Below are 13172 nucleotides of genomic sequence, written 5' to 3'. Positions count from 1 at the left end.
TCCTTATAAAATTTTATCATTTTTCCCATCTATCTTACAGAAAAATGGGAGATTAATCCTTCAGAGCTGACCTTTATGAGGGAATTGGGGAGTGGGCTCTTTGGAGTTGTGAGGCTTGGCAAATGGCGAGCCCAGTACAAAGTGGCAATCAAAGCTATTAGGGAAGGTGCAATGTGTGAGGAGGACTTTATAGAAGAAGCTAAAGTGATGATGTAAGTTACTATCTTCTTTCTGGTTCTCCTTTTTAAAAGTGGCCCCTCACCATCTAATACCTATGCTCGTTTATTTTCTTATAATAACTATATGCATGCATGTCTTCTGCTCCAGGAAACTGACACACCCAAAGTTAGTACAGCTTTATGGTGTGTGCACCCAGCAGACGCCAATTTATATCGTTACCGAGTTCATGGAGAGGGGCTGCCTTCTGAATTTCCTCCGACAGAGACAAGGTCATTTTAGTAGAGATGTACTGCTGAGCATGTGTCAGGACGTGTGTGAAGGGATGGAATACCTGGAGAGAAACAGCTTCATCCACAGAGATCTGGTAATTTTAAATCTCTTCTATTCCCATGCATTGGCTGCATTCCTTTGTAACACCGGGTCAACAGAGGTTTTGAAGTTGTTGGAAATGAATTTAAACACTTATGAGCAATGATGTATTAATACCCATTTTTTTCTTCAACAGCCTTTTACCATTTCTTTTACATTTACTTGCCCCATAAATTTAAACAGAAGATCTTTAGTAAGTCTAATGGCTGCATAGTATGCCTAAGCAAGTTCTCAGGCATTAATCGTTTCATCTCCACAAGAATCCCATGAGATAGCTAATCATAGCAGATATCATTCCATCACTGTTTTATAGATAAGAAGTGTAAAGTTTCAAGAAGTGAAGTGACTTGCCTGAGGTGATAAATGGGGAAGTTAGGGTTTACTCTGACCTTCTGACTAAATCCCAAGCTCTTTTCTGCCTCACACACTGTAAGCAGAAACTGTAAGAGAAATCGTTTGCTTCATTTTATCTTGTCTCTCAAATCACTAAGAAAACATGGAGGTCAATACTAACTCCTGAAAGTTTCAGAAAAGGAAATCTCTTACTGGTTCTAAATTATTTTGATGTATATACTTATTTGTATTTCCTCACTCTCACTCTTTTCTCACACTGTCTTTCTCCCTGTCTTCTCTATTCCTCTCTCCTTCTGTCTTTCTTTTCCACCTGTTTTTCCCAAATGTGTCTGTCTTCATGTCAATGGCACCATCCATCCCTGTTTAACCTTGAAGGTGTTTCTCTACCAAAAAGCATGTGTTTCCTACCTGGGACTTTTTTCCATGTTTCAAGTCTAACTTTCTTGTCATCAAGTATGGACCCATTTCTTCTGGTGTGGCAGCAAAGCATTTCTTTATTTAAGAATCACTTTAAACTGGCATTGTTCTAAGTATACAAATATAAGTTTATTTAATCATTATAACATACCTAGGAAGAAGATACTATTATTATCCCAATTTACAGATGAGGCCGAGATAAAAAGAGGCTAAAATAACTTACGAATGGTCAAGTAAATTGTGGAGTCAGGATTTGAACCCGGCGAGCTTGGCTCTAGAGTCAACACTATAACTATTATGCTATGCTGTCTCTAGATTTAGAGCATAACAAAAAGTTGAGGATTTGGAGATAGAAGATATGATTTCTTAGGTGTGCTTTGGAATAGTTACCTAATTTCTCTTAAACCCTTTGTCTACATCTGTAAATTGTGAGTTATAATATTGCTTTGCTCTCAAGACTGGTTTAAAGATCAAGTTACATGACTGGGGCAAAAGGCTTTGTAAAACAGAAGACACAATATGTAGAGCATTAGTTATTACCATGTTTAGTGATGACAGAGAACACATCTTTGTCATTTTGAAACTTGTGAACTAAGCACCTTCCTCTTTGTGTACTTTTAAAGCTGATGAAAAACAAAGGTCTCCATGAGTGTGTAGACTACTCCTCTCCACACAGACCGTATCGTGGTGAAAGCAATTTTTGATATTTTTATGCCTGTGATATTGACATCACTATGGTAGGTTTGTGTCAGGTGTCAAATTAACAATGGTTTAAGCCAAGTAGGAGATTATTTCCCTCTAACACTGGAAAAAAAGAGAACGGGGAGGTAGTCAGTCTAGAGCTGTTATGCCATGAAGTGGAGCATGCACGCCCTCCTGCTAGTCCTAGGATGTGCGCCTTACCTTTGCAATCCAATGTGGCTTTAGCCATCACATCCATGTTCCTGCAGTAGATGGCAGAAATGAAAGATGGATGTGTCCCCTCCCTTTATGGAAACTTCTGGAAGTCCCACATAACACTTACCCTTACATCACATTGGTTAGAACTTGGTTACATGGCCACTCCTAGCCTAGAGTGAGATTGGCAATGTGTAGCTAAAAATCCAGGTTCTGTTACAGCATAAAGAGAAAATGGATGTTGGAGCAGACAGTCAACAATCTTTGCCACAGTGGCCTTTAGAGACTTAAGCAACCTCCTTGGTTCCAAATTTTACATCAGATCTGACTTTCTTTTACCATTGTGCCTCAGTTTCTAAATTTATAAAAGTTTCTTAATCTATAAAATATTTTCTTAATCTATAAAATAGGAATAATCATGACACGAGCCATCAGAAGGATAATGCTGAAGAGACTGTGGGCTGATGAATGTGAAAGCCCTTTGTATATTTATGTAAATTGTCTTGTAAAGTGTCTTACAGATGCAAATTATTCTTATTCATTGTTGAACAGTAGGAAGCAGATTAAAGCAAGGCCATGCAAGACCCCACATGGCTTGCTTGAGTGGGACTCCATTGATTAGGAATAATAATTTATTTGCTAAGACTGTTTTGGGAATTGAGTATTAACACATATTCTCTTAGCACCGTGCCTGGTTTCTTGTAAATGTTCAACACAAGTGAGCTGTTATTGATCACCTACCACAGTGCCTGGCATAAATATTTGTTGACTAGTTCAATGAATGGTGGGTGCATGGATAAAAATGAATGTACATAAAAATGAATGAACAGGGGCAAGATGGCAGAGTGGTGAGGTGTAGGTTTTAGTTACTCCTCCAGGGTAGTAGATAGAAAGCCAGGAACTGCATGGACTGGACACCACAGAGCAATTTGACTTTGGGCACACTTCATACAACACTCATTAATGCGTAGAACAGCTGAGATCAGTGAAATCTGTAAGTTTTCATGGCCAGGGGACCCATGCCCCTCCCTGCCAGGCTCAGTCCCGTGGAGGAGGGGCCGCCTGTGCTGGGAACGAGGAGGGAGAACTGCAGTTGTGGCTCTGATTGAAAACTCAGGCTGCTGATTGAAACTCCAAACATACATAGACTGAGATCAGACACCAGAGAATCCAGGAGCAGTCAACCCAGTGGGGAGGAGATAGGGCTAGCAAAAACAGCAAAAAAAAAAGCCCAAATATAAAAACAGAGACTTTTTGGAGTTCTGGTAAACATAAAATGGAGAAGGGCAGGGCTCAGGCAGAGTCAGGCTCATATGCAAATCCAGAGGGTGAGGTCCCTGGTTTGAAGAGCCAGTTTCTCTGCTTTCTTGATTGTTCCTTAATGGCCCTAATCTCCTTGTCTCTTAGCATTTCAATAGCCCATTAGATCTGCAAGGAGGGCCCTTCTTTTTCTTTCTTTCTTCTTCTTTTTTTTTTTAATCTTTTTCTCTTTTTCTAAAACAATTACTCTAAGAAACCCATTACAGAAAGCCTCGAAGACTTGCAGTTTGGGCCCAGGCAAGAGCAGAGCTAAGATAGCTCTGAGATGCAAAGCAATAAGTCTAGTGGCTGAGAAAATTCACTAAACGCCACAACTCCCCAAAACAAGGGGGACGTTTCCTTACAGCCATCTTCCCAGAGGCTCCAGTGCCACAGCCCAGAGCTGCCCTAAACACAACCCAGTGTGACGGGAAGTGTTTCCAACAACACGTGCACACACCACAACATAGGACGTGGACAACAGCCTTTCGTGTACCCACAGCTAGTTGTCCCGGAGCCTGGAATGCAGAGCTGTGTGAAAAGGGGGAAATTAACACGCCCCATTCAGCCATCCTTTCAGCAGACTGGGAACACCCCTACACAGACCTGCAGCCAAACTTCCCTTGGGGGATGGTGCTCACCCTCAGCAGGGTACCTAGGAGGGCACAGCTTGGAATAGGGACCCACTTGCAAGTCCCAGGGACCATACGTCAATACCAAGGACTTGTGGGTCAGTGGCAGAAACAAACTGTGGCGAGACTGAACTGAAGGATTAGACTATTGCAACAGCTTTAAATCTCAAGGAGCACCTGGGAGATTTGATTATTAAAGCCGTCCCCCACCCTAACGGCTCACATGCCCCACATTCAGGGTGGGAAACACCAACTACACACATAAACTCGAGACACCAATTGGAACCCACAAGACTCACACCCCCACTCACCACAAAGACAAAGTTGGGGAAAACTAGCTTAAGGGGAATAGGTGGCTCGTGGACACCACCTTCTGGTTAGTTAGAGAAAGTGTACTCCACGAAGCTGTAGATCTGACAAATTGGAGATAAGTGTTTGAATCAGTCTACATATCCTAAAAGAACCCTATCAAGTTAAGCAAATACCAAGAGGCCAAAAACAAAAGAAAATTTTAGAGCATATAAAAAAACCAGACGATATGGATAACCCAAACCCAAACACCCAAATCAGAGGATCAGAGGAGACACAGTACTTGGAGCAATTAATCAAAGAACTAAAGACAAATGAGAGCATGGCACAGGATATAAAGGACATGAAGAAGACTCTAGAAGAGCATAAAGAAGAAATTGCAAGAGTAAATAAAAAAATAGATGATCTTATGGAAATAAAACAAACTGTCGACCAAATTAAAAAGATTCTGGCTACGTATAGTACAAGACTAGAGGAAGCTGAACAGTGAATCAGTGAACTTGAGGACAACAGAATGGAAAATGAAAGAACAAAAGAAAGAATGGGGCAAAAAATCAAAATGGACCTCAGAGATGTGATAGATAATATAAAACATCCAAATATAAGACTCATTGGTGTTCCAGAAGGGGAAGAGAAGGGTAAAGGTCTAGGAAGAGTATTCAAAGAAATTGTTGGGGAAAACTTCCCAAACACCATAAATATACAAATCATAAATGCCCAGCAAACTCCAAATAGAATAAATCCAAATAAACACACTCCGAGACATATCCTGATGAGATTGTCAAATACTGAAGAGAAGGAGCAAGTTCTGAAAGCAGCAGGAGAAAAGCAATTCACCACATACAAAGGAAACAATATAAGACTAAGTAGTGACTGCTCAGCAGCCACCATGGAGGCGAGAAGACAGTGGCATGACATATTTAAAATTCTGAGAGAGAAAATTGCCAACCAAGAATTCTTTGCCCAGCAAAGCTCTCCTTCGAATTTGAGAGAGATTAAATTTTTCACAGACAAATAAATGCTAAGAGAATTTGCTAACAGGAGACCTGCCCTACTTGAGATACTAAAGGGAGCCCTACAAACAGAGAAACAAAGAAAGGAGAGAGAGATACGGAGAAAGGTTCAGTACTAAAGAGATTCAGTATGCGTACATTAAGGACATTAAGAGAGAGAGGGAAAAAATATATCTGATAAACATAAACCAAAGAATAGGATGGCTGATTCAACAAATGCCTTCACAGTAGTAACATTGAATGTAAATGATTAAACACCCCAATTAAAAGATATAGATTGGCAAAACGGATAAAAAAAATGAACCATCAATATGTTGCATTCAAGAGACTTATCTTAGACACAGGGACACAAAGAAATTAAAAGTGAAAGGATGGAAAAAAATATTTCATGTAAGCTACAGCCAAAAGAAAGGAGTAGCAATATTAATCTCAGATAAAATAGACTTTGAATGCAAGGATGTTATGAGAGACAAAGAAGGCTGCTATGTACAAATAAAAGGGGCAATTCAAAAAGAAAAAATAACAATCATAAATGTGTATGCACCCAATCAAGGTGCCACAATATACATGAGACAAACACTGGCAAAATTAAAGGAAGCAATTGATGTTTCCACAATAATTGTGGGAGACTTCAACACATCACTCTCTCCTAGAGATAGATCAACCAGACAGAAGACCAATAAGGAAATTGAAAACCTAAACAATCTGATAAATGAATTGGATTTAACAGACATATATAGAACATTACATCCCAAATCACCAGGATATACATTCTTCTCTAGTACTCATGGAACTTTCTCCAGAATAGATCATATGCTGGGACATAAAACAAGCCTCAATAAATTTAAAAAGATTGAAATTATTCAAAGCACATTCTCCGACCACAATGGAATACAATTAGAAGTCAATAACCATCAGAGACTTAGAAAATTCACAAATACCTGGAGGTTAAACAACACGCTCCTAAATAATCAGTGGGTTAAAGAAGAAATAGCAAGAGAAATTGCTAAACATATAGCGATGAATGAAAATGAGAACACAACATATCAAAACCTATGGGATGCTGCAAAAGCAGTACTGATGGGGAAATTTATAGCCCTAAACGCATATATCAAAAAGGAAGAAAGAGCTGAAATCAAAGAACTCATGGAGCAACAGAAGAAGTTAGAAAATGAACAGCAAACTGATCCTAAACCAAGTAGAAGAAAAGAAATAACAAAGATTAAAGCAGAAATAAATGTATAGAGAACAAAAAAAAATAGAATAAATAACACCAACAGTTGATTCTTTGAGAAGGTCAACAAGATTGACAAGCTCCTAGCTAGAGAGAAGACCCATATAAACAAAATAATGAGTGAGAAAGGTGACATTACTGCGGATCCTGAAGAAATTAAAAACATTATAAGAGGATACTATGAACAACTGTATGCCAACAAACGGGATAATGTAGAGGAAATGGACAATTTCCTGGAAACATATGAACAACCTAGACTGACCAGAGAAGAAATAGAAGACCTCAACCAACCAATCACAAGCAAGGAGATCCAATCAGTCATCCAAAAGCTTCCCACAAATAAATGCCCAGGGCCAGATGGCTTCACAGGGGAATTCTACCAAACTTTCCAGAAAGAACTGACACCAATCTTACTTAAACTCTTTCAAAACATTGAAGAAAATGGAACACTACCTAACACATTTTGTGAAGCTAACATCAATCTAATACCAAAACCAGGTAAAGATGCTACAAAAAGGAAAACTACCGACCAATCTCCCTAATGAATATAGATGCAAAAAGTCTCAACAAAATACTTGCAAATTGAATCCAAAGACATTTAAAAAATCATATGCTATGACCAAGTGGGGTTCATTCCAGGCATGCAAGGATGGTTCAACATAAGAAAATCAATCAGTGTATTACAGCACATTAACAAATCAAAAGAGAAAAATCGAATGATCATCTCAGTAGATGCTGGAAAAGCATTCGACAAAATCCAACATCCCTTTTTGATAAAAACACTTCAAAAGGTAGGAATTGAAGGAAACTTCCTCAATATGATAAAAGAACGTATATGAAAAACCCACAGCCAGCATAGTACTCAATGGTGAGAGACTGAAAGCCTTCCCTCTAAGATCAGGAACGAGACAAGGATGCCCGCTGTCACTACTATTATTCAACATTGTGCCAGAAGTGCTAGCCAGAGCAGTCCAGCAAGACAAAGAAATAAAAGGCATCCAAATTGGAAAGGAAGAAGTAAAACTGTCATTGTTTGCAGATGATATGATCTCATATCTGGAAAACCCTGAGAAATTGACGATACAGCAACTGGAGCTAATAAACAAATTTAGCAAAGTAGTGGGATACAAAATTAATCCACATAAGTCAGTAATGTTTCTACATGCTAGAAATGAACAAAGTGAAGAGACACTCAAGAAAAAGATACCATTTTCAACAGCAATTAAAAAAATCAAGTGCCTAGGAATAAACTTAACCAAAGATGTAAAAGACCTATACAAAGAAAACTACGTAACTCGACTAAAAGACATAGAAGGGGACCTTAAAAGATGGAAAAATATTTCATGTTCATGGATAGGAAGGCTAAATGTCATTAAGATGTCAATTCTACCCAAACTCATCTATAGATTCAATGCAATCCCAATCAAAATTCCAGCAACTTGCTTTGCAGACTTTGAAAAGCTAGTTATCAAATTTATTTGGAGAGGGAAAATGCCTCAAATTGCTAAAAACACTCTAAAAAAGAAAAACAAAGTGGAAGGACTTACAATCCCTGACTTTGAAGCTTATTATAAAGCCACAGTAGTCGGCATTGTGGAATGGAGAACATCTTCTTGACCAAAAGCGGGATGTGAAAGGAAATGAAATAAGCTTCAATGGCAGAGAGATTCCAAAAGGAGCTGAGAGGTCACTCTGGTGGGCACTCTTACACACAACCCTTTTTAGGTTCTAATGAATTGGAATAGCTAGCAGTAAATACCTGAAACTATCAAACTATAACCCAGAACCCATGAACCTTGAAGACAATTATATAAAAATGTAGCTTGTGAGGGGGTGACAATGTGATTGGGAAAGCCATATGGACCACACTTCCCTTTGTCCAGTGTATGGATGAATGAGTAGAAAAATGGGGGCCAAAAAAAAAAAAAAAAAAGACACCCAGTGTTCTTTTTTACTACTTTAATTGTTCTTTTTCACTTTAATTTTTATTCTTATTATTTTTGTGTGTGTGGTAATGAAAATGTTCAAAAATTAATTTTGGTGATGAACGCACAATTATATAATGGTATGTGAACAATTGAATGTACACTTGGTATGACTGCATGGTATGTGAATATATTTCAATAAAAATGAATTTAAAAAATGAATGAACAAATACTCTGTAGGTTCAGAATTTCCATTTTGAACATGTTCAATGTTTTCTATAGTTTCTGCCAGTATTTTTTTTTTTTTTTAAATCATCATTTTATTGAGATATATTCACATACCACGCAGTCATACAAAACAAATTGTACTTTCGATTGTTTACAGTACCATTACATAGTTGTACATTCATCACCTAAATCAATCCCTGACACCTTCATTAGCACACACACAAAAATAACAAGAATAATAATTAGAGTGAAAAAGAGCAATTGAAGTAAAAAAGAACACTGGGTACCTTTGTCTGTCTGTTTCCCTCCCCTACTTTTCTACACATCCATCCATAAACTAGACAAAGTTCTGCCAGTATTTTAATGTGTCGTGAAGCTATTCATGAACATAAATTGTATATTCAGCACATATCATTGTGAAGTGAGTGCACCTAGGTACTCAAAAATCTTAGTCATTATTATTATTAGCTGCCTTTAGAGTACATTTGCTGCTCCCCATTTGCAGGTGAAGACATTGACCCTCAGGCTGGTTAAGCAAGTTCTTTAGAACTCTGCACTAGTTAGTGGGAGAATTAGGATTCAGAGTCAGACTTTTTTTTTTTTTTTTTTTTTGGTAACTCCATGGGTTCCAAAATTCCTACTGCCATTTTCTAGCAATTAATTTGCCAGTTTTACTTCACCATTGCTAAAGCTTGCAGAGTGTTGGCAGTGTGCACATCATCAGTGACTACTCAGTTCATTCAAAGTAGGTTTTCAGATTTTCTGTAAAAATAGACTCAACCCAAAACACAAGGACATAAGGAAAATAGCTTTGGTGATAATGATTTATTTTTCTTTTCAATAACACACAGAATCATTATGACTCTGGAGTATTCTGTGTTATTTCTCTCTGAGTGCTCCTGGGGCTGAATTGGGAGTGTCATACTCAGGCCTCATTTGTGTAGGGAAGAGCTGAAGGATATGTAGCGGGATCTCTAGCTGATGTGAGGGGAACTATTTCTGGCCCTCAGTTCATCTACTGCTTCTGATAAAATTCTAAATCGTCACCAGAACCCATAATTTGTTATGCTATATATAGAGATGTTTTAGAGGCCAGACCTTTCTGAGCCAATTTTGGCTCTCAAAGATCCTTTTTAAATTATGAAACAGCTTTATTCAGATTTTTTTAAAAGAAGTTATCTTTTTCTAGGGGACTTTCCTTTCCTTTAAGAATTTATACATTTAATCCCAGTGTTGGCATGTGCAGATTTAAGGGAGACATTTAGTCTGTTTCCCTGAAGGACTGACTCTGATGCTCCTGTCTTTTATAATATGGGTGAAGGATCCTGTTGATGATTCAAGTAAAGGCATTATGGGAAAATCTTCTTAGGATCATGGAGGCAAATCCAGGAAAAGGGCATCTGCTCTCACTTTAGGAGAGACTCTTAAAATGCATTCAGCAGGAAAGAACCTCATAGTAGAATTGCCACATACAAAAATAAAATTCCGAGCAGTCAGGAATAAAATATATCTTAACCCATGGGTTACAATATAAAACAAAAGTTATCATACCTTTCTTTTGAGAAATGCCATGTCTTTTTACCAAAGTATTTTCTCGAACCTGGTAACTTTAAGGAATGAACAAGAAACTATCAATTAAATAATTCATTATTTCTTTGACTAATTTGGTATATCACATTATAATATACTGGAAACATCTTAAATGACAAAACAAACTATGCTTGCACAAGGCTGTTCTTTTGAGTATTTGGGATTGAGAAGTCCAACCATTGAGCAAAGCCATTGGGTAAAAGATTTGTCACCCATCACCTTGACGATTGTGTGCTGTTAGGTTTGTCTAGTGAGAACCTGCATTAAGGATTTTGAGAGGTGTTGTCACTATCAATATGAAAATTGAATAATAAGAATAGGTTGGGAGGATAAAAAGTGGGTTGACTCTTCTGTTAGTCCTTGTTTAGATAAGACCATTAGTAAAGATTACGTAATAATGCCTTATTGCAAGTAAGATTTTCTGATCTACCTTTTTACCTGTTCTTTCAAATGTACATCAGAGGCAGTTCTGTAGGGGTAAAAACAATTTATAAAGATGCCATTTCCACCTTCTGCAAATGTTAACTGGATTACCCTAAATTCAATATAAACAGAACTTAGGTTTTTTCTGTTTTTATTGTGGGATTTTGTAACTAATACACCATTATAATCTTGTCTTCCAGGCTGCCAGAAATTGTCTAGTGAATGAGGTGGGAGTTGTGAAAGTATCTGATTTTGGAATGGCCAGGTATGGTTAAGTGTATATGAACATTTGCTATGAGTTTGGGATAAAACTGATATGCAACTGTAACCTTTCACTTGAAAGTACAGGAGGTGTGGCTTTTTCTTTGCAAACTGCCTCATCTTCCTTCAGTGCCTATTTAAGAGCGATTTAGACCACATCTTTTGTTCCATTAACAAAATATTGGTAGTGACCATCATTTTTGTATAGGGGAATGAATTGATTTTTCTGCTTTTAGTGTGTTTTTGATATAAAGTATTTAAATAAATTAAATTATCAATAATTTGAAAGTATTTTTTGCTAAATTTGTTCATTTTACTGTTAGCTTTGGTCTTTTCTCAAACAACTGTGTTGAGAAATTATTAAGGCTTAATGCTTCATTATGTAGTTTTTAGGTGATGTTTCCATTATGTTGTAGAATTAATAAACATGGGAATAATCTGCACTGATGAAGTGCATTACCCAAGCCAGAAAGGAGACCTTAACTGTTTCTAGATAGACTCTTTAAAATAACAAAGTGTATCTTGCGATGTTAGTAATTCTCTCCACTAGGTGGTGGTATAGCCTTAAATACACTACTTCCTTACAAGGATTAGATTTTTAGAATCTTTTGTGTTCACAGAAATATCTTTAGGGGTAAAGTTCTTATCCTATCCTCATCTGCAGTGTTTTTAGTCTCCTAATTTTTGTAATGTTATTACAAAAAGTGTTGGGAAAGACCTTTAAAAGGTATTTAGTTTCTCCTATCTTTCCTTCTCTCCCTCCCTCTGTCCTCTCATCCATCCATCCATCCATCCATCCATCCATCCGTCTGTCCATAAATAATTAGGTGCCTACTATGTGCCAGGCACTATTTTAGGCTGGACCATAGCAGAGAACAAAACATACAAGTCCCTGCCAACACACAGCTTACACTCAGGAAGAACTCCCTGAGGAAAAAAAAATTTTACATGCTAAAAGTGGCAAAAAAAATAGTGATGTGATACAGCAGGAGTCAGCAAATGTGGCCTATGGGCTGAATCTGGCCCACCATCTCTTTTTGTATGGCCTGTGAACCAAGTATAGTTTTTACATTTTTAAATGATTGGAAAAAAAATTAAAAGAAGAATATTTTATGACAAATGAAAATTATCTGAGATGCAAACCTCCATGAAGTTCCACTGGGACACAGCCTCATTCATTCGTTTATGTGTTGATTGTGGCTGCTTTCACACCATGAAGGTAGAGCTGAGTATTTGTAACAGACACTGTATGTCCTGCAAAGCCTAAAACATTTACTATCTGGCCCTTTACAGAAAGTTTGCTGACTCCTCTGATAGCGATAGCTTGGCGGAAGTGGGTAGAAGTAGGGGATTGCTGTGTGGGTGTGGGCAGGGTTGATGGTGGCTTCTTTAGAAGTAGCTGGTCAGGGATGCCTCTTTGAGATGGAGAAATTTGAAGGAGACCAGAAGGCAGAAAGTAGCCAAGCAGGTGAAAATCTGGGGATAAGTTCTTCCAGGTAGAAGGATCAACAAGTGCAAAAGCATGAAGTCTAGGAGAGCTTTGGCCTGTCAAGGAACGAAGAAAGCCAGGGTGACCGGCCCATCCATAGTCAGCCCAAGAAGCAGGGTATGGGATGAGTTGTAAAGGCAGGCAAGGATAGGGTCATATAGGGCCAAGTTTAACTACTAAGGAAACCCAGGCCTGGGAGGTTAGAAAACTGTTACTGCAGAAATAAGACCAGAACTTCTGGCTCCCGGGACTTAATTACCCAGGGCTCTTCTTTTGCTTTATATAAAGACATTCTGTATCTGACAGGCAGTCCTTGACTTTCATATGTTCATTTTCATGTTTGGCTTTTGGGCAATCTATGCTTTTGCACCAACCCCTCGAAAACACCTTTCCGACATTAAATCAAACTCCTATAACTAACAGTTTGATTCAGCCCATGGTGGCACTGCCTGCCAGCCATCAGCTTGCTTTTGTGCTGAGCTGTCATCTATGTCTAAAGAGCAAAGGATATTTGTGTAATTTCTGGAATGTTTTCTCTTGGTGACTTTTAGA

At 38.0% G+C, this 13172-nt stretch overlaps 1 protein-coding gene across 3 annotated transcripts in view; it reads left to right on the top strand.

Moving 5' to 3' along the window:
- The window catches only part of TEC (tec protein tyrosine kinase), a 121598-nt gene that overhangs the window by 104425 nt on the left and 4001 nt on the right, over window positions 1–13172 (top strand). For all 3 annotated transcript variants that reach the window (XM_037829755.1, XM_037829756.1, XM_037829754.1), the window contains exons 14-16: window positions 41–212; window positions 328–544; window positions 11071–11135. In XM_037829755.1, the coding sequence (XP_037685683.1) occupies window positions 41–212; window positions 328–544; window positions 11071–11135 (454 nt within the window). The remainder of the gene's footprint in view (window positions 1–40; window positions 213–327; window positions 545–11070; window positions 11136–13172) is intronic.

Source organism: Choloepus didactylus, chromosome 3 (assembly GCF_015220235.1).
Source record: "Choloepus didactylus isolate mChoDid1 chromosome 3, mChoDid1.pri, whole genome shotgun sequence".
Taxonomy (NCBI): domain Eukaryota; kingdom Metazoa; phylum Chordata; class Mammalia; order Pilosa; family Megalonychidae; genus Choloepus; species Choloepus didactylus.
This window is presented reverse-complemented; position numbering and strand designations above follow the sequence as displayed.